The sequence below is a fragment of the Chlamydotis macqueenii genome, chromosome 9 (assembly GCF_036417535.1).
Source record: "Chlamydotis macqueenii isolate bChlMac1 chromosome 9, bChlMac1.mat, whole genome shotgun sequence".
Taxonomy (NCBI): domain Eukaryota; kingdom Metazoa; phylum Chordata; class Aves; order Otidiformes; family Otididae; genus Chlamydotis; species Chlamydotis macqueenii.
The window spans coordinates 15,079,418-15,096,872 of record NC_141564.1 but is presented as its reverse complement, the minus strand read 5'-3'; the positions used below and the strand labels follow the sequence as shown (position 1 = coordinate 15,096,872).

The 17,455-nt window shown below is 50.2% G+C and overlaps 1 protein-coding gene across 2 annotated transcripts in view; it reads left to right on the top strand.

Moving 5' to 3' along the window:
* Nucleotides 1-723: 723 nt before the first annotated feature.
* Nucleotides 724-17,455, top strand: part of CCDC50 (coiled-coil domain containing 50) — a 42,854-nt gene continuing 26,122 nt past the window's right edge. Inside the window, exon 1 of one of the 2 annotated variants that reach the window (XM_086754372.1) lies at nucleotides 724-1,094. In XM_086754372.1, the coding sequence (XP_086610498.1) occupies nucleotides 1,046-1,094 (49 nt within the window). In that variant the 5' untranslated portion in view covers nucleotides 724-1,045. The remainder of the gene's footprint in view (nucleotides 1,095-17,455) is intronic. The other variant, XM_086754373.1, reaches the window with a different exon arrangement.

Sequence of the window (17,455 nt, the reverse complement as noted above, 5' to 3'; positions counted from 1 at the left end):
AGATGGGCTCAGCCTCACTCTTGCTCCTGCTTCCCTGTGTCCACCAGTGGCACAGGGGCCACAGGGCATTAGAACAGAAGCTGGAGGCTACTCATTTCAAATAGGGTAATAGGATTTCTTCTGCTGCTTGTGTTCTGAGATACACGCTTGTTTGTGATCAAAACACTAAGCGGTCAGCGTGAGTGACTGTTTGTGCTGAGCACAGACTGGAGGAGCTTAGACATCCCTAAACCCCAAATCCTCTTCCTCTTATCTCCTCGTTGCCGAGAGGACATCATCTCATGCTGTTTCTTTCCTGCTGGAAGACAAAGGTGGATCGCAGCTCTAAGTCTTCCCCATCCCGGGGCAGAGCGTCACCCGGGTTCAAAGGTCTCTCGGGGTGCTCCTTGGCCTCCAAGCTCTGGGCTGCGCTGCCCTCCCCGAGATGCGCCCATCCCAACAAACTCATCGCATCCCACCCGCTTCCCCTCCCTGAAGGACGAGCTGCAGCGGCCGTGGCCGCCCCTGAGCTGTTGACTCGTCGAAGACTCCGTTTTCATTGCCCGGGCCAGCGGGACACACGCCAGCGCTGGGATCGGGTGGGTTTTGGAATGGGGGAGTAGGGGCAGAGGCACCCGGATCCGGCACGGGAAAGCGCCGGGGGGGCCCGAGCTGTCCGAGCAGTTTGACAAACCGCTCCGGCGGTACTAGCGGCTCTGCGGCCCCCGCTTCCAAGAAAAAAAAAAAAAACAACAAAAAAAAGTGAAATTAACTGTAAATAACCGCGCTTGGAGCCTGCCCGCACCGCCAGAGAACGGGAAGAGGAGACAAAACCCCAGCCGCCCCCCTCCGCCCACCCCGGCTGTGGGTAGAGGGGCGGTGAGCGGCAGCCCCGCCCCGCCCCGCCCGGCGCTTTCTGTCCCCTCTCCCGCGCCGTACGGCCGGGCGCGCCGGCTCCATCCGCTGGCAACTTTGTGGCGCGGGCGGTGGCGGCTCTGCCCTCACCCCGGGGCGGGGGGCGACGGGCCGACCCCTCCCGGCCTCGGGCCGGCGAGCCCAGCCCACCATGGCCGGTATCGGCATCGACCACTCCAAGCTGCCCGGAGTCAAAGAAGGTAGGGGTCACCCCGAGGGGGAGTGGGGACCGGTCCCGGATGGGGGGAGCTGGACACGACGGGGCGGTTCGGGGGGAATTGGGGGAAGGAAGGGGAGAAACTGTTTGTTTTTTGTTTTTTTTTTTTTTAAAGAAACACGATTATTTTAAATCTTCTGGCCGCGGGGGCGGGTCGCGGTGCTCTCCGTGGAGCCGGGTCAGGGCGGATGGGGGGGTCGTGGAGGAGGGGGGTGCTCCGTGCTCCGGCCGCGACAAGGACGCGCGGGCTGTGCGGGGGCCTAGGGCGTTTGCGGGAGCCGTCCCGCTTTGCCCTGCCTTGCCTTCGGCGGCTGTGCGGATCGGAGGTGCCAGAAGAAGCAGCGTTAGCTTGCCGGAGAACTGCGGCCGCCCTCCTCGCCCAGCTCCCCGGGCCGGGCCGTGGGGCGGGAAAGCGCCCGCTTCCACCCGGGAGAAGGCGGGGAGCGGCGCGGGGGGAGGGGGCCGGCCCTTTGTCTGCGCCGGGGCTGGGGCCGCCGCTGCCCCGCCCGGCCGGCGGGGCCGGGGTCCGCTCCCCCGGGAGATGAAAGAGCCTCCGAACAGCCTCCCCCACCCTGCATAACCCCTGTGCACCCCAAAAGCGCAGGGGCAGGGGGGGCTGCGGACGGCCCCACTCGTGTTCTGGGTGTCCAGGGGCTGCGTGTGGCCGGTTGAGGCGGTGCTCGCTGCACGGAGTCACCCCGGGTGGCGCCGGGTTGGCCTCAAGCTTCCCTGGTAGCAGAGTATCTGCTTGGCATGTGTGCCTGCAAGCTGGATGAAAGGTGCCCTGGAGCTGAATTGGGTTGGAAAAGCTTTGTACGAGGTAGAGTCTGTTCGTTCTGACAGCGATATAAATCTGCGAAAGCTCTGTCAAGTTATTTTAGATTTACGCTGTAGTAATGGAGAGCACTGTGTGCCTGTCTAAGTACAACTAAAATTCCTTAAACTTGTTTTCCTTGCCACAGGCCATTTATTTTTCTTTTTAAAAATTTCAGTTCTTACAAAACAGCAAGTGTGAATTTGATGATTCAGCTAGTCAAGAGTAGAAGGTGTACGTCTGTGCAGGGAGCTAGAGGTTCCTTTGGACCTCTTGTCATCCTTTAGTGCTCCACTTCTTACTGCTACTGCAAGAAAAGTAATACCCGTTTGCTGAAGTTTTAGGGGTTAATGTTGGCCCTATTAAGTCACTAGCAAAGTTGTTATTGGTCATTTTAGTGTGGCCGAGATGGCATCCTTAGAGTCTGTCCACACATGGTTGGCCAAGAAAACAAATCCAATTAACCTTCCCAGTGGGTTGATTAAAGAGAATGAAATCCCTGTGTAGATGCTCTTATTCAGAATTTAAGTAGTCTTGATTTGGTTTAGCTTGGTTTGTTTTTGAAGTGAACTAACTGGCCTGAGTTGAGGTCGCTTATGTGCTGAATGAAAGCACGTTTACAGAGTTGCAATGTAGCTCAAGGAGTCCTTGGTAAATTTGTGCCTATGGTTAGCAGGGATTAAGTTTCAAGAGTGTCCTGGTAGATGATCTGTGGTTACCTGATAACAATTGGATTAAAGTAGTGTCCCAGAGCAGCTTCCAACATGCAAAGCAGATGAGGCCTGAGCCGTGTTTTGCGAGGCCTCGGGCGTGTGTCATGCTTTTAGCTTAGTGACATCATTTGTTTTTATTGTGGAAAGTGTTTAAACTGAGCAATACTTTGGATTAGGTCTTTTCATGCGCAGTGTGAATGCCAACCAAGGAAAGAAATGCATCACCTTCCATACCTAGGGAAATATTTATTGTTCCTGATATAGAAATCACTGTTGAGCCTGCTGGAAAAAACATTCCCTTTCTTCTTTTCGGGTAAAGGTCAGCTTAGTCATTCATTAACAATGAAGAACACTGGTTTGGGTACTTTGGTCTTCACCAGCTTTCCTCTGGGGCAGTGCTGTGTCCAGGTTCTCCCTGGCTGCAGGTAGCTGGGAGTGCTGCGAGACAGCCTCACCCGCCTCTTCTGGTGTGGGCTCCAAAGCTCCCCTCAAGCAAGGTCATCTCTGTGCAACGATGGCAGTGAAAATCTGATAACTGTAGCTTGGTGCTGCAGGAAGCCTTCCTTCTTGTGTTTACTTTCTTTTTTCTTTTTTCTTTAAAGGCGTTTAAATTACCTGAAGGCCTGATATAGATGGTGTTTTGCCGGTGAAAGCTGCTTCAGCCGGTCCAGTTTATTTTGTGGGCAAGGGTTTACTGGTGTAAAATAAACCCTCAAAGCACACTTTTTCAAGTGTAAACTAGACCTTGGTGCTGCAGCCTGATGTCACAGAGCCATTTTTCCATGGGCAGTAAAGTGGATGTTCTGACAACTGTGGTCAGTAAGGCTCTTGTAAGTTATTTGCTGAAGGTTTTGGTGTTAGCTGCAATCTGTGGGTTGAGTTTCTCTGCCTGCGTTTCTGCTGCTTCTCGAGTGTCTGTGACGTTTTCTCTTTTCACAAAGCAGCTTTTGCTGTGTGCTCTTTTGACCCACCCCAGGGGATTGCTCAGCTCTGTGTGTAGATCTCTTTTTACTAGAAGTCTGATTTGTGAGCCTTTTGGGGACAAAAGCATCCTGGAAATATTATTTTAATTAGTTACTTATGAAGCAAATAAAAGAAACTGGCTTGAGCTCTGCTTGATCTCTAACTGTCTCTCATCTCGTGTGATCTGATGCATTACTAGCAGCTAAAATTGGGAAGGGCCAGACCCTCTGCTTTGCCTGTTTTAAATGAGCTCTCCAGCGCAGCCCCCCGTGCCGGCTCAAAACACTGTGTATTGCTGTATCTGTGGGCCCCTCTGCTGTTGCTGCCTCTGCCAAAGGGCAAGGTCTGTGGCAATGGCTTTGCACAGGGGATGCCTGTTTGCTAACACTGAGGCCCAATCCTTCATCCACTGCAGTCTGTGAGAGCCAGCAGTTGTTAGGGGTGGAAGGTAAAACCCAGGTACAGCCTTCTTTGCCAGGAACTCCTGGTCTTCCTGCCAGTTTGAATCCTCTGTGAGGAGAGAAAAGGGAGAGGTGAAGGGGAAGAGAGAGACCTCGTGCTCTGGTCCAGCAGTTTATGGCTCTTTGGAACTGTGGAAAATAATAGTGGTTTAAGTGTTTTTATTTAATTTTATTTTTAGTAGCACTGTAGAGAAGCACGAGGGCAGTATGTCTGTGCCAGTCGTTAGAACCAACCCTGCCACGCTGCTGTCTCTTGAACTGCAGCCTTGACAAAGGGCAGTTGTTGCTGCCACCTGTGCTTGGAAAGAGACAGCAACGATGCTCTCACTATGGTTTCTATGCTTTGTTAGGTGTCTGATTTGACTTTCTGAAGCTCCTGAGCTGTACATTCAAATGCTGCTCATAGTCTGCTGCCAGAGACACCGCTTTCCCAAACGTGGTAGCAGAAGATGCGACCCTGGGGAAACGAGAAGGGTTTGAATCTTTATTTTCCATCTTGGCAAGGCATTCTGTGGGGCAGACAGCTTGGCTGGCTCTATTTTGCCTTAATATAAAATGAATGAAAGTTTGCTGTAAGCATCAGCCTTTGTCTTCCTCCCAACTACAGCACCTTCCCTGACCTGTGCAGCTTAACGTGACCTTCGCTGAGACTCTGACAATAAAAAAACTCCTGGCTGCTGACTCTCCAAGTGACTGGGGAAAGGGGTCAGCTCTGAGATGTCGAGTCTCAGTCTCCTGGAACAGACTAACGGATGTTGTCTGCTTATTTCAGGGCTTTTAATGCCTGTGTGTGCTCAGCAACGCAACAGTGGAGGAGAGGAACTTGATGTCAGGAGTGGAGGCAGATTCAGAAAGTGCTGATGGCTGGCATGGTGTCTGGCAAGGAGATATTCTGCTTTAGGATTTTTCAGGGGGCTGGTGTTGAAGGATGAGGTGTCAGCCGTACTCATGTGAAGGAAGGGCTGGCCTTTAACTGGATTAGTATAATCAGGGCAACAATTTGGAGAGTAGCTAAGGGTCAGCAGGGTCACTGTGAAGCCACCTGCACTGTGCCCTTTGGCTCCAGCTGAGGTTTTTCCTTGCAGCATGATGTGCAGTGTCACAGTTTTCAGCTTTGTGACTTCCTCTGAGAAGGCCTCTGAAAAATTCAGACAAGCTGGATGGCTTGGGGGCAGTGAGGAGGTGGAGGATGATGGGACATAGACGCAGGCTTTTCTTTCTAGGTCACTGGTTCATGTCCAGCTCTTCTGTGTAATAGGAGGTCTGTTTTTCCAGCCTGCATGAATTCAGTAGCTGAGGCTGTGGTACTTGTTTAACTTTTCGTTAAAGCTGAGTGTAAGTTTTATTATGCATTCGGTTGTTCTGGGTCTGAAGCACTTGGCAGGGCTGGGCAGGATTAGCATATTTCATGCTCTTGGCTCCAAAACGCAACCGAGGAAGCAGGTCTGCCTCCTCCTATCCTTTAAATCCTTAGCACTGTCCTCTGCGAGCTGCCGTGGGGCTTGTACCGAGGCAAACAGATTCCCCGAAAAGCTCTCTTTGGCAGAGAGGAGCTTCCAGACTCAGGTTGATGCTTTCTGCAGACAGAGATGTGTCCTCAGTTACTGTCAAGTTTTTGGGCTGGGATAAAAGGGAGTGCAGTCTGGTTTGCCCTGATTCCTGGGTCTGGCAGGGAGGCGGAGGGGCCGTTTCCCTATTTGTGATCCCAGGACATTGGCCTCGCTCTCTGAGGAACGATCCCAGCTGAGTGGTGTGTTGTGGACAGTGTTGTGTTTACTGTGGCCGTGGGCCTCTGTTCCATAATTTCCTGTGGCCATGAGCAACGTCGGAGGGTGTGTGCGTGCCAGGTGGGAGTTGGAGGCGGCTGCTGCAAGGAGCAGGAGAGCCCATTGTGCCCTCGCTGGGACCGTGCAAGGAAAACCCTGCTTGGGGAAGTGATGGGATGGGCCTTGGGCTGTGTGAAATGTCTCTGTTTTGCTGGGGTAAGCCCTGTTTTTCTTCTTACTCAGAGACATGAATTCACAGAGTTCACAGGAATGTGGTGATTTATAGGAAGGAGTGACATCTTCCCTCCCTGCTTCCTTGTCCCCTTCCCATGGTGTCACCAGCTGGCTGGCTTCCCGCTTGTGCTGCTGTTCCTCTGCGCGGGGCTGATGTGAAGGCTGAAGGGTTGAGGCAGGAGGCTGGTCTGTTGGTCAAACTGCCTTAAAACTCCAGAAGCTTAGGCCCACTTTCTGTCATGGCACTGACTGCTGACTTGTCCTTTTGTCTTTCTCTAAAAAGGTGATAAAGATACTTGCCTCTCTGGCTAATGGCTTGCACTGCAAAAGGCATTTGCTGGGCTTTTCCACCTTGGAAAAGCAGAGCTGCCATTTCCCTGGAGGCTGCTGTGTGTCAGGGATGCTCCATGCCTTATGGTGCTGGCCGCTCCTGGGATGCGTAATCAGAACTTGTGGAAATCCCTTGACACTTTGTTTACAGTTCCCTTTTAAAAATAGAAATTGGAGCCTTCTCGGTCTTTTCTTTCTCCATACGGGAAGACACCTCCCAGCTCATCGAGTGCGTGCTCTATGGCCCTGGCACTGTACGTCAGCTGGGAGAGACTTTTGTGAGGGCTGAAAGAGAGCAGGAGAGTGCAGCACCACGCTGCAGATACCAGATGCAAGGCAGGGCTGTTGTGAATGGATTGAATGAAGGAGACCAGTTAGACCTAGGCGCTCATAAAATCTACCCTGTAACCCCAGGTGCCTTGTGAATTAAGCTTGCCAGAAGTGTTACTGTCCCAGAGGAGAAAGGTGTGGACTAAACCTTGCTCAGAAGCCCGGCACAGCCCTTCTCCCTCTGCCCAGGGATTTTATGTCAGGCTCCAGAAGCTCAACTGATGATTATTTTAATTGCACGCCAACCCACGGTGCCACTGCCACAAATGCTCTGTCAGCCAAATAAAAATAGCGAGATCGGTTTGACGCAGACCTGGGTTGGTAGCGGTTTGGTCTGTGCACCCTTGACAGCCCTGCCTGCGGTGAGTGCTGTTCAGGACAGAAAGTTGAAGTGGGTTTGCGAGTGAGTCACTCTTCTTCACTTCTCTTTTCAAAGGAGGTGTAAAAAGCTGCGTGCAGTAGAACTTTGAGTTCCTGTGTGCAGACAGGTGTGGTTTATTCTTTTCCTAGCTCTTCTGCTGAACTCGGTGGCTGGAGGAATTGCCTTCAGAGGAAATGTTATGTGGGTTCAATACGTGGTGTTCAGTAAGTGATGACAAAGGGGAAGAAGGCATAAATGAGCAAATATTTGAAGCCACTGAAAGATGAGCTTAAGGATGCTGATAGGTCTGACCTGAGAAGTAATGGGACAAATAGGAGGAAGAAAGTTTATGCAAAGAGGCATATTTCCTGCCAGTGAGACATGGTTTGGGTTTTTTGGGGGTCTCTTTTTTTCTTTTTTCTTTTTTTTTTTTTCTTTCTGCCATGTATACAGTGTATATAGCTTTGGTCTTTTATAACCAGGCAGGACAAGAGGCTGGAGTGTCTGCTGGCATGACATGTTCCTCGCAGAGGGACTGTCACCACTGACTGGGTGGGTGGGCTGGGCAAGCACTGGCTCTGTTGGGATCCTGATGGGAAGCAACTTTTCTCCCTTTGTCTTGAAGTTAGTTTTATTATGGAGTGCTGGCTGGTGGAGGTGGTGAATCTAAATTCACCAGTGCCTCCCGGAGCCTTTGGCAGTGCTGCTGGGGGCTGGGGTGAAGTGGTGGAGGACAGCAGGGAGAGACCTGGGAATTTCCCAGCTCGCCAGGGTGTTGGCTGGCTGTGCGGCACGCAGAGCCGCTGCTGCTCACAGGGCTGTGCTCTCCTGCAGGCCGTTTGGTCGGCGCCAGGTTTCCGAAGGAAGTTGGTGTTGGGAATAGGCTGGGCTCTCCTGACCTTAGTTGCAGTGCTGAGGGGACTAGGTTCTTGGTTATGGTTGCACAGCCCTGTCTGCATTCCTCACATGCCTGATACAGGGTGGAAAAGGCAGGTTTGCCTCTAGCTGGGTTACAGTGCCCAGTTACCTGCTACTCCAGGTGGCTGGCATTGCGCAGGGCATCAGCTCTGGCCATGTAAGAGGTGAACTTGTTAGGTCTTGATTTTTGTTACTTATTTTTTTTTTTTTTTGAGAAGCTGTGAGTATACAGTATGACCTAAAGGTGATTTAGCTCCCAAAGCAAGAATTTTACTCCTGTTTGACTTGGAGCTCACTTTGTGCTCTCAGAGGGGAGGCGTTTAAAAGGCTGCTAGTCTGCTTCTCCCGTGTGCTTTGCAATGCATGTGAGCTGTGGGTGCAGATGCCACAAACCAGTTTGCTTCAGGTTGATGCTGGGAGCTCTGCCTCCTTGTCCATGTGGTCCCAGAGGCTGGGGACTTATTCTTACCCTCATATGCCACTGTTTCAAATCTGTAGTTGCTCTAAGGGCAGCATGCCCACACAAGGCTGTGACAGGAAGGTGGAGATGTATTGTTAGTGCTGCAACTTTGCTGATTTGTGACTCTTTTTTAGCTGGATGTGAAGGTTTGACTGATCTGGGGCCAGCTTTGGTACTTTGTGTTCTCCAGAGCTGACTAATAAACCTGGAGAACTCAAGTGTGGGAAGCTGGGGGGGGGGGGGGGGAGGAGGAGAGAGTGTACCCATGAGGAGCTGGCAAAGCGAAGAAAAGGGGTTTTGAAACAAGGCAGAGCATCCTTGGTTGGTTAGGCAGAGGAGTGTTTCTTGCAGAGCAGATTTGGAATGCTGGCAGCAGCTGAATGGGTGGCAGACAGGAGTCCTTGCAGCCGCCCTTCTAGGAAAAGGGAAGCTGATAGGAATCTGTGCAAGCATCAGAGCCCATTGCAGGACCAGTTCAGACACCTCCACCTTCGAATGCAGCATCTGGCCAGGTTTCCAGCAGGCCTGGGAGGCTGCCCGAAGGCCCATCCTGCTGGAGCTTTGGTTCTTTTCATATCTGATTGGGGTGAATAAAACCTGGCTTGTTCGCATGTGCGCTGATCCTGGGGTCCGTCCTTCCAGCTACAGCTCTGGGTGATCTACAAGCCTCAGAGCAGTCTCAGGTTTGGCTCTGGTCACCTGAAGGCTGAAAAGAACGTGGCATCTCGGAGGGAGTCTTTCTTGTGCTGCTTCTCTCTAGAGATGCTTGTTCCTCCAGTCGACTGCACGTCCCTGTAGTGTAAAACCACACTGTGGTGTTTTGACAGGAACTGGAACCTTTTTTTGTCACTTGGCACCTTCTGCGTGGGCGTCAGGCTTCCAGCAGTCAGCCTTGCATAAACAGTCACCAGTGCATGGCCCCGTACCAGAGGGGCATCGAGAGCTCCCTTTCTGAATCCCGTGTCCCTTGTATTTTGCTACATTATCTTTTAGGATTAAGCTGGAGGGGAAGCCTGGGAGAGCTGACACTTCGAATTATCTCCGCTCCCAGCTGCCTGCCTGCCTGCCTCTGTGGAGCTGCTGTGTGAGCTTATTCACCACAGCTTGAAACTGAGGGCTTAGGAACGCTACTGAAGCATGGGAGATCCAGGGTGCCGTGGTTCCTGAAAGGCACCCTGAACCACAACATGAACCTGCCAGCTCTCTGCAGGGAAACTGCTGAACTGAGCAAGGGGTTTAGGCTTGCGTTTAGCAAAGAACAGAAGTTTTGCATATCTGGGAAATTCAGCATGTCCTTCCAAGAGTTTTGTATAGTATAAAATTGTGAAAAATGCTGAAATAAAAGCTGAAATAAACAAATCAAAGCAAAATGCGGTGATTGCTGTTGAGATGAGTCTGGGGGAAGGGAGTCTATGTAATGCAAATCTCTGGAGATGCAAGCTCCACGCCTGAGCAGTTCTCTGAGTGGGTGGCTGTTTTGAGTTGTGCATGAAAGGAGACTTCCCCACCCCCCATCAGTTTGAGTGGTCTTGGGCTTAAAACTAAAACTGCCATGACTTTCTGTCAGCAAAAGAAACAAGCCTCCAGAAAAGGACAGTGTCACACGATCCGCCGGACACTGCTGAAGGCATGTTTTACAGCTACAGTAGCGTTCGTGGGGATATCTTTGTGAGCCAAGGATTTTGACCCCTCCTGGTGAAGGTAACTCCTGCCCTGCTCTCCACAGACGTGTGGTGGTTTGCCCTTGGGCAAAGTGAGGGTAAAACATAGCTGTTGGAGGCAGCGTTGTTTGTTTGTCTGTGACCCGTGGTTGGGAGAGAGTGGGGAAAGTTGACTGCTAGGAAGGCTTCTTCCTGTCTTTACTGTTGGTTGTTCATTTTGCATGTGTGATGTTAGCTGAGTCAACTGAAGCTGTGTCAGATGCTGGAGAGGTGACTACAGAAGCAACTCTAGTTGTCATTGATGATTGACTTTCACCACACATGGACCCAGTTGTGTCTCAGACACTGAGGGTGAAGTGTGTGTTTGGCTGCCTGGGGTTTACTGCTTGGCTGTGGTGTCAGACGAGCCGTGCCATCCCTGGCCAATGTGTCTGCAGGTTTTTATACCAGTCTGCCTGGATGCTACTGATGGGTCCACAGCGCAATGTCTGAGCTCCCTGATGATCTTTTGGGTCTAGGCAGTCCTGTACAGGCTGATGAACACTGGGGCACTCAAAGAGCTATGGAGATAATAGTGTTCTGAGCCTGGCAGGTAGTGGCTTGCATTAACATGTGGCTTGTATATCTGTGCTCTGCTTTAAAGTGCCAGAACACTGTGTATGTAGCCCCTCAGTGCACAGACATTTCTGGAATAGGAGGCAGCAGCTGTAGCAGGAATGTTGGCTGTAGGACTGAGGGATTTTGGAAAGTTCTTGTGACTCAGACTACTTCATATCTGGGGACTCAGCTGGACCTGGCTGAGAAGGCTGAATTTTTCAACGTATGAATGCCTGTACTCCTTAAGATTCAACATCATATTCAAGTACATCTGTATGTCCAAGCCTGAGCTGCTTCAACTCCATATTTTCTTCTGTAATTCAGAGACATGGTCTTTTAACATTCTTGACCTATGGGTTGTGTTTTAAGCTTGGGGGATAAGAAGAGTTGCTCTTATTTAGAAAGATTGCAGATGAAGTGATGTAGGGTGCAATTGTACAATCATGAAAAAGCAGTCTTCTGTAATAAAGGCAAAATGATACATTTATCAAATTTTGTGGCTGGAGTGTGCTCTAGGATGACCTTTTTCAAGTCCCTTGTGGTGCTATTTTTTTGCCATCTTGGGTGTCTCCAGCTTCCTGTTTGTGCTATGCAAGCGCATCGCCTTCTGCTTTGAGGTGTTCAGCAGATGCTCTCTCAGCTTGAGGACCGCTCGACGGGACAGTTTGCAGGCACGCTTACAGAAGTGAGAATGCAAAACTAGTAGCCTCAGAGAAGTAATTTTGTGAATTCTGCTGATTTCTATTTCAGGGCAGATTAAAAAATAGTCTCGTGTTCTGATGATTTGGTTCCAAAATATATGTAGCCTTCCTTTTTAAAGCATTGCTGGGCAGGTGAGAGCTTATTGTTGGGGAACAGTGCAGACAGGGCACAAACCTCTCATGGCCTTGACCTCAAGGCATTAGCTTAGAGCAGAGAGGATAACTGTCCCAAAATACAAGCTATTCTTAGCTTCCAGGCCAAGACTGCCAATTAAAAAAAAAAAAAGATTATTTGGTGATTATTTTTTTTTTTATTTTGCATGTTTATGCTTTTAGGAATTATGCAGAAACCCCTCAGTTTGGTTCCCCATGAGGCCACCCTGTCTCCTCGCACTGCCTTGTAGCGCCCAGCTACGTGAGATGCTCTGGTGCTGTGGCTGAGAAGCAGAAATCGTTCCCTTCCCCAGGCTGCCCAGCCCTGCCCACCGCCTGGGAGCCGCCTTCTCCCTCTCTGAGTTTTCTGATGTCCTTGGCACCGACGGCACCTGGTGAACAAGGTCCTTGGAATGCCGTCTGTGTAACTGCAGCTGCGGCAGCCGAGACGTGTCCTGGCCAGCCTCCATCGGCACCCACGTGTGGTAGCAGGGGCTTGGGAATCTCCCAGTGCGATCGGAGAGGCAGGACGGAAATGAGAAATGCTGAGCTCAGGCCCTGTATCTTGCAGAGCAGCTTTGCTGGAGGTGAGAGGGAAACATCACAGTTGGATGTTTCCTCTAGAAACTGCCTGCTGAGTAGCCTCTCACCTCCAGTTCAGTGGCTGCTTGGTCTTATTGGCTTTGTTTCAAGGAAATGATCTGCAGATTTTGGAGGGCTTACTTGGCTTGAAGGGGCCTGGCCAGTCCCTGCTGTTAGGAGTCTCTGTGAGGTCCCAGCTTGCTTTCTTATCTGCAGGCATCTTCATAACTCAGCATCTTTCTGAGACTGCTGGCTTGCAACAGGCTGCACTTGCTGCTTGTCACTTAATTTGTCAACTCTATAGGCCCTAAAAAGTGGCTTTGATTTGAAACTCTGTCTTCCTGTGTTCCTTTTGTCTTTCCTCTCTCTCCTCTCCTTCAGTTTAGGATTCAAATCTGCAGATGCTCTAAACTAAGCATGACTCACACCTTCTAGTTTATTTTGTGAATTATCCAGCACATGATGCTGAAGGGAAGATGCTGGGAGTGGAGGGGGTGGGGAGCAAGAGATGGCTTTTAAGGCCCAAAAGGAAATGCTTGGAGCATGCGTGTGTGGTCCCTGGGTCATTGAACTGGCCCGTATCTCTGAGAACATCATATGGGCCTTGTGAACCAAGGGGCCCTTGGGCCCTTCAGCGGGTGTCAAAACACAGTCTAAGACTTCAGAAAGAAGTGTGGGGTGAGTTCTGCTGTAAGCCTTGCTTGAGAAACTGGAGGGAGTTGACCTCTTGTAGAGCTAGTGCATATTCATGCCACCCGTTCCTGGACCTTACCTACCTGTCTCACACCTAAGTATCGCTGGCAACATGTAAGACTGCTTTTGCTTCTCTGTTGTGGTTACCTCGCTCTCTTTGAACCAGTTTGGTGTTAGAAATGCTGAGCTATAGAGCCAGGGTAATGCTGGAGAAAGCTAGTGAGGCAGGGGGCAGAATATAAGAAGGAAAAGGTTATTTTGTGAAGATTTGGGGAGAATGAAGACATTCTTATTTCTACCATAAAGGCAAGACTTGCAGCCATGCTTGTAAGAGCCTTAGATGCACCGATGCTTAGAAAGGCGTATTTTTGGTGTGAAATACTACCAGTGGAAGACCTGTGCTTGGAGCTTGCAGAGAAGCTCTTTGAGATCCTTCAAGCAAGCAAGCTCCATCTTGTGTGCCTCTGCGTAGGTTCTGCAGCCCACCACGGCTGCAAAGGAAGATGCTGTCAGCCATGCTTCTGCCCTCGTTCTTCCCTGCTGGCACCTCTGCCAGCGGCTGGGATTCCTGGGCTTGCATTTCTTTTGTTGACAGCTGTGCCACAAACACCTATCCCAGGCCTGCTCCCTGCTGTGCCAAGGCAGATTGGCTTAATCTGACTGTGGTAAACCTGTTGTTAATGTTTCATGCTCCACTGGACTTGCCAATTGTAGTCACTGTGATTGCACCCCTGCGGCTTATTTGACTGTCTGATGGCTCACAGACGGGCCTGGAGATGGGAAGTCAGGTGAATTGACGGCAGTGAATCTAACGTTACTCTTACCTTTCATTTTTTAGGCATACAATTAGGGAATAAGAAGATGGATTTCTTTCTCCTTAAATATGAAGCCTCTTGGAGAGGAGGAATTGTGAGTTTCTCTGTTGTTGGGACATTCCTGCTTCTCAGCACAAAGACCGTGGATGTAATACCCAGAAATGAGTGTGCAGGGGCCACAGTGAGACTGGGCGGGGGATGAGGACCAGTGCCAGTGAAGCTTCATTTCAGACCATGCCTGGCTGGTCCACATCTCTGGTTATCTTGTAGCTGCCTCGTTGTCAGATGCATGTCTTCAGGGATGGAGGGTTGGTTTCCATGGCCTCCCGTGCAGCTGCAGGACTCCGTGCCATGGGCACTGGGTCTGGTCTTGAAGGAGTGCTCTGCGCTTGCCATTGCCCCCAGACTTGCTAGGGAATTGCAGATGTCCCTAATTCTTGCCACCTGGCTGGCTGACAGTGCTTTGTTGTCTTTATAATGGGATGTTCTCATCTTCCTTTGCACATTGTTCTCGAGCTGATGGGACTCTGGAATAATGTGCTCAGATCAGTTAGAGGCAGCCAGCCCAGCCAAGTTTCTGACAGTGATAAAAGGTCTTCTACTGTCTGCCCTGCCAGGAACTTCAGCAGCACAAAGGGAGGGTTGTGTGCTTGAGCCGTCTGTGGGTTTGTAAGAGCGGCTTAACGGAGTGTATACACAGCCAAGTGGCTTCTCCAGCAGTGCCTGAATGAATCCAAACATGTGAGCAAACCCAAGGCTTGCTGCTGCCCTGCCAGCCTCCCCTGCAAGGTATCCTCTGTGAGATGGGGACACTGTGGAGCTCCGGCGCTTGGGAGCTTCTGCCATGCACATCACGAAGAGCCGCCCAATCTCCCTCTCTCTTGATCAGCACAGTAGGCCCTGCAAGTTGGTGGCTCATCCCAGGGCGTTATCCCCACTTGCTTTGTTCCTGTTTGTTTAACTCTGGAGACTTATGAATTACTTCCTACTGGACGAGATCTCTGGACGAGCAGTTAGAAGAAGCAGGCCCACCTATACAACACAACTGTATGTGCACTTGGCCTTTTTATTTAAGGAGTCCACGCTTCCTTTAGGATGTTTTTAGTGTCCCATCGATCAAAAAGGGTTCAACAATCATTGCTACATTGTAGGAATGAAGCTCACTGAAGGAGATGAGTTTTTTTGGGGCTGGTGCAAGACTGTTAAGAGAAGAGCAGCAGTGTCCCCGACCATGACCCTCCCACTTTCTCGCCTGTATGCCAAGCATGTTTCTGTCAACATGTTTCTTCCCAAGCAGAAGTTTTTCCGGGTGTGGGTATAATGGAGTCCAAAAACTAAAGTCTTCCTCTGCACGTGTGTCTCTCTGGGGAGGACAGAGCAAAGATCTGCCAGCACCAGCAGCACCGAGACCAACAAAGCAGAGCTCAAAAACTGCAGGGATCAGAGTGCTGTGCGAGCCTGTGCAGAAAGGAGCTGAAGAGGCTGGGATGCAGTTTAATAAGCGTTTCTTACAGCAGAGATCTTTATGCAAAAAATTTGCAGCTCCGAAATGTTCAAATGTGCATCCTTGTGCAGCTGTTCAGGCAGCTGTGCAGTGGACTTGCTCAGAGACCTATTGCAGTTAAAAATAACACTTCCCTCTTTTTTTTTAACTGTCAGGAATAAGTGCTGCTTTTTGAATACATGGTGGTAAAAGCACAGCCCTAGATTGGGGCAGACTGTGGCTCTGTACTGAGGTGTCTTTGCGTAGCTCTGGACTGACAGTAGGACTCAAACCTCTGAGCGGGATGTGCCCTTCCAGCACAGATGATGCTTGTTGTAAGCAAATGGTTGTTCCACCGTTGTGCTGTGAAGCTGAAGTATTAGGGACCACAGAAATAAGGTCTCTATGGGTGAGATCCCCTTGCCCTATCCCATAAAAACACGTGTCCGTGCCCGCCAAGCACCTTGAGTATGTTGCCTCTGAATACCACCACTGCCTGCGACTCAGCTGTGGCTTTTCCAGGTCTGTGGCTGAAGACAGCGTTTCCTTATTTATAGACCAATGCCCACTGGAAGTGTTTTAGTGCTATTTAGTCTTTTGTATCCTTTTTCCTTTTTAAAAATAAATTGCAATAAAAAAGCAACAACACAACCTTAATTGCACCATCCGGAATTGTACATGTTTCAAGTGAGTCACTGTGGGACCATGTAACTGTAATCTTTGTCGTCATCTCCACCCGGCTGTTTGTCACTCTCCTTCCCTGAAGCTCTGCTGTAGGTGGTAGGAGCTTTTGTCATCTGTAAAAACCCTCCAATGCAGAAGGACTCAACCCAAAATTCAGTTGAATACAATAAAGGAGCAAGCGTTTATCTGACCTCTTAGTACACACAAATAGAAACTCTTCTAGAAATGTTGTGAAGATGGTGGGTGCAGAGGAACACCTCGGTGCTCCTCTAGCTGAGCATGTGTCAGTGGGAGAAGAGGGAAGGCTTGTGGGGCTGTGGCTCGGCGAGACCTGGCTGCCGCCTCGTTTCCTTGTGTTTTCCACCTTTTGCAGCGATGGGGATGTTTTATCTTCTCTGACTCTGAACCTTCTCATAAACGGGTTCCTCATAAATTCCCCCTGTAGTTTTAGTATGTTCTGGGGGTTTTGGGGTTCTTTTCACTCTCTCTTCTAGGCTGTCGCTGTGCTCTGCTAAAGAGAAACCTTGGTTTTCCCCAGAGGTTTTGCCAGTGATGCACAGTGGCTCTCGCCTCCCTCTGCAGCTTCAGAAGTGCCTTGTGGTTCTCTGCTTTGTGCCGTACGTTCCAAATGGGAGATGTTCCCCTCTCGGGTCCTGTTAAGCTGCTTAGCCTGTCACATTGAGGGGAAAAAGAAGTTGCAGACCCCTCCAGTGTAAATTTTTCAGTCCCTCTGCCTTAAACTCTCCTTGAAGCAGATGGGAGCCGTGTGTTTGGCAGATGTGTGGAGCCCCCATGCTGCAGTTTTGGGGGCACAGCTCACAGTTTGTCCTTGGTTCACTGGGAAGCTGATGTGTCCCTACCACCAAAAGGCCGAACCGGGGTCTGTATATGTGTCCCTGTCCGAATATGTATTTGTTTTGTGTCTTGCTGCCCCACTGCCTATCATAACAAGTTAAAAATAAACCCTGGTGTTTTTCTACAGTGTGGGTAGAGCATTCCTTTGAAAGTTCAAGTGCGAAAGTGATAGGCATTGGCAAAAATCTGCTGCTTTCAGACTGGTGCCAAAGGGAGCTCGTCCCCTTCCCATTTAGCTTCTCTCCAGGTTGTTTTCAGCATCTTTTAAAGAAGATGTGCTTATCCCTGCCGATAACGCTGTGGTTGATCCCATATCTGGGTTCTAGGTACAAATCCAGTATTTGCACTTGAAAAAAGTGAACAAAGCTTACAGGAGACGACTGTAAAATGATGCCTGAGCTGGTGGAAAAGCTTTGCAGCCAGAGCCATGGAGCTCGGTCTGCTCGGAGGTGACAGCGTGCGTGTGTCTGTGCAGAGAACACAAACTCTTTAACCTGACAACGAAAGTCAGAGTGAGCACAAATGCTTGCCCTCAGTTTTAGCTGAACACAGTCAGCGTGGGCGTTGGTGTAAATCTGGGTGGAATACAGAGTTTTGTACACAAGGTCTGATCCAGTGGTGATGTGGGCACTTCTGGTCTTAAACTAAAGAAGTGGAGGTGGAGGGGAGAGTGGAGAGGGCTTGTTATGCAAACAGGGACAAAGAAGTAAGTGCAGGCAAAAATAGCCACAAGCCCAGACATTGACTGATAGAAACTTCTATGTGTTAGA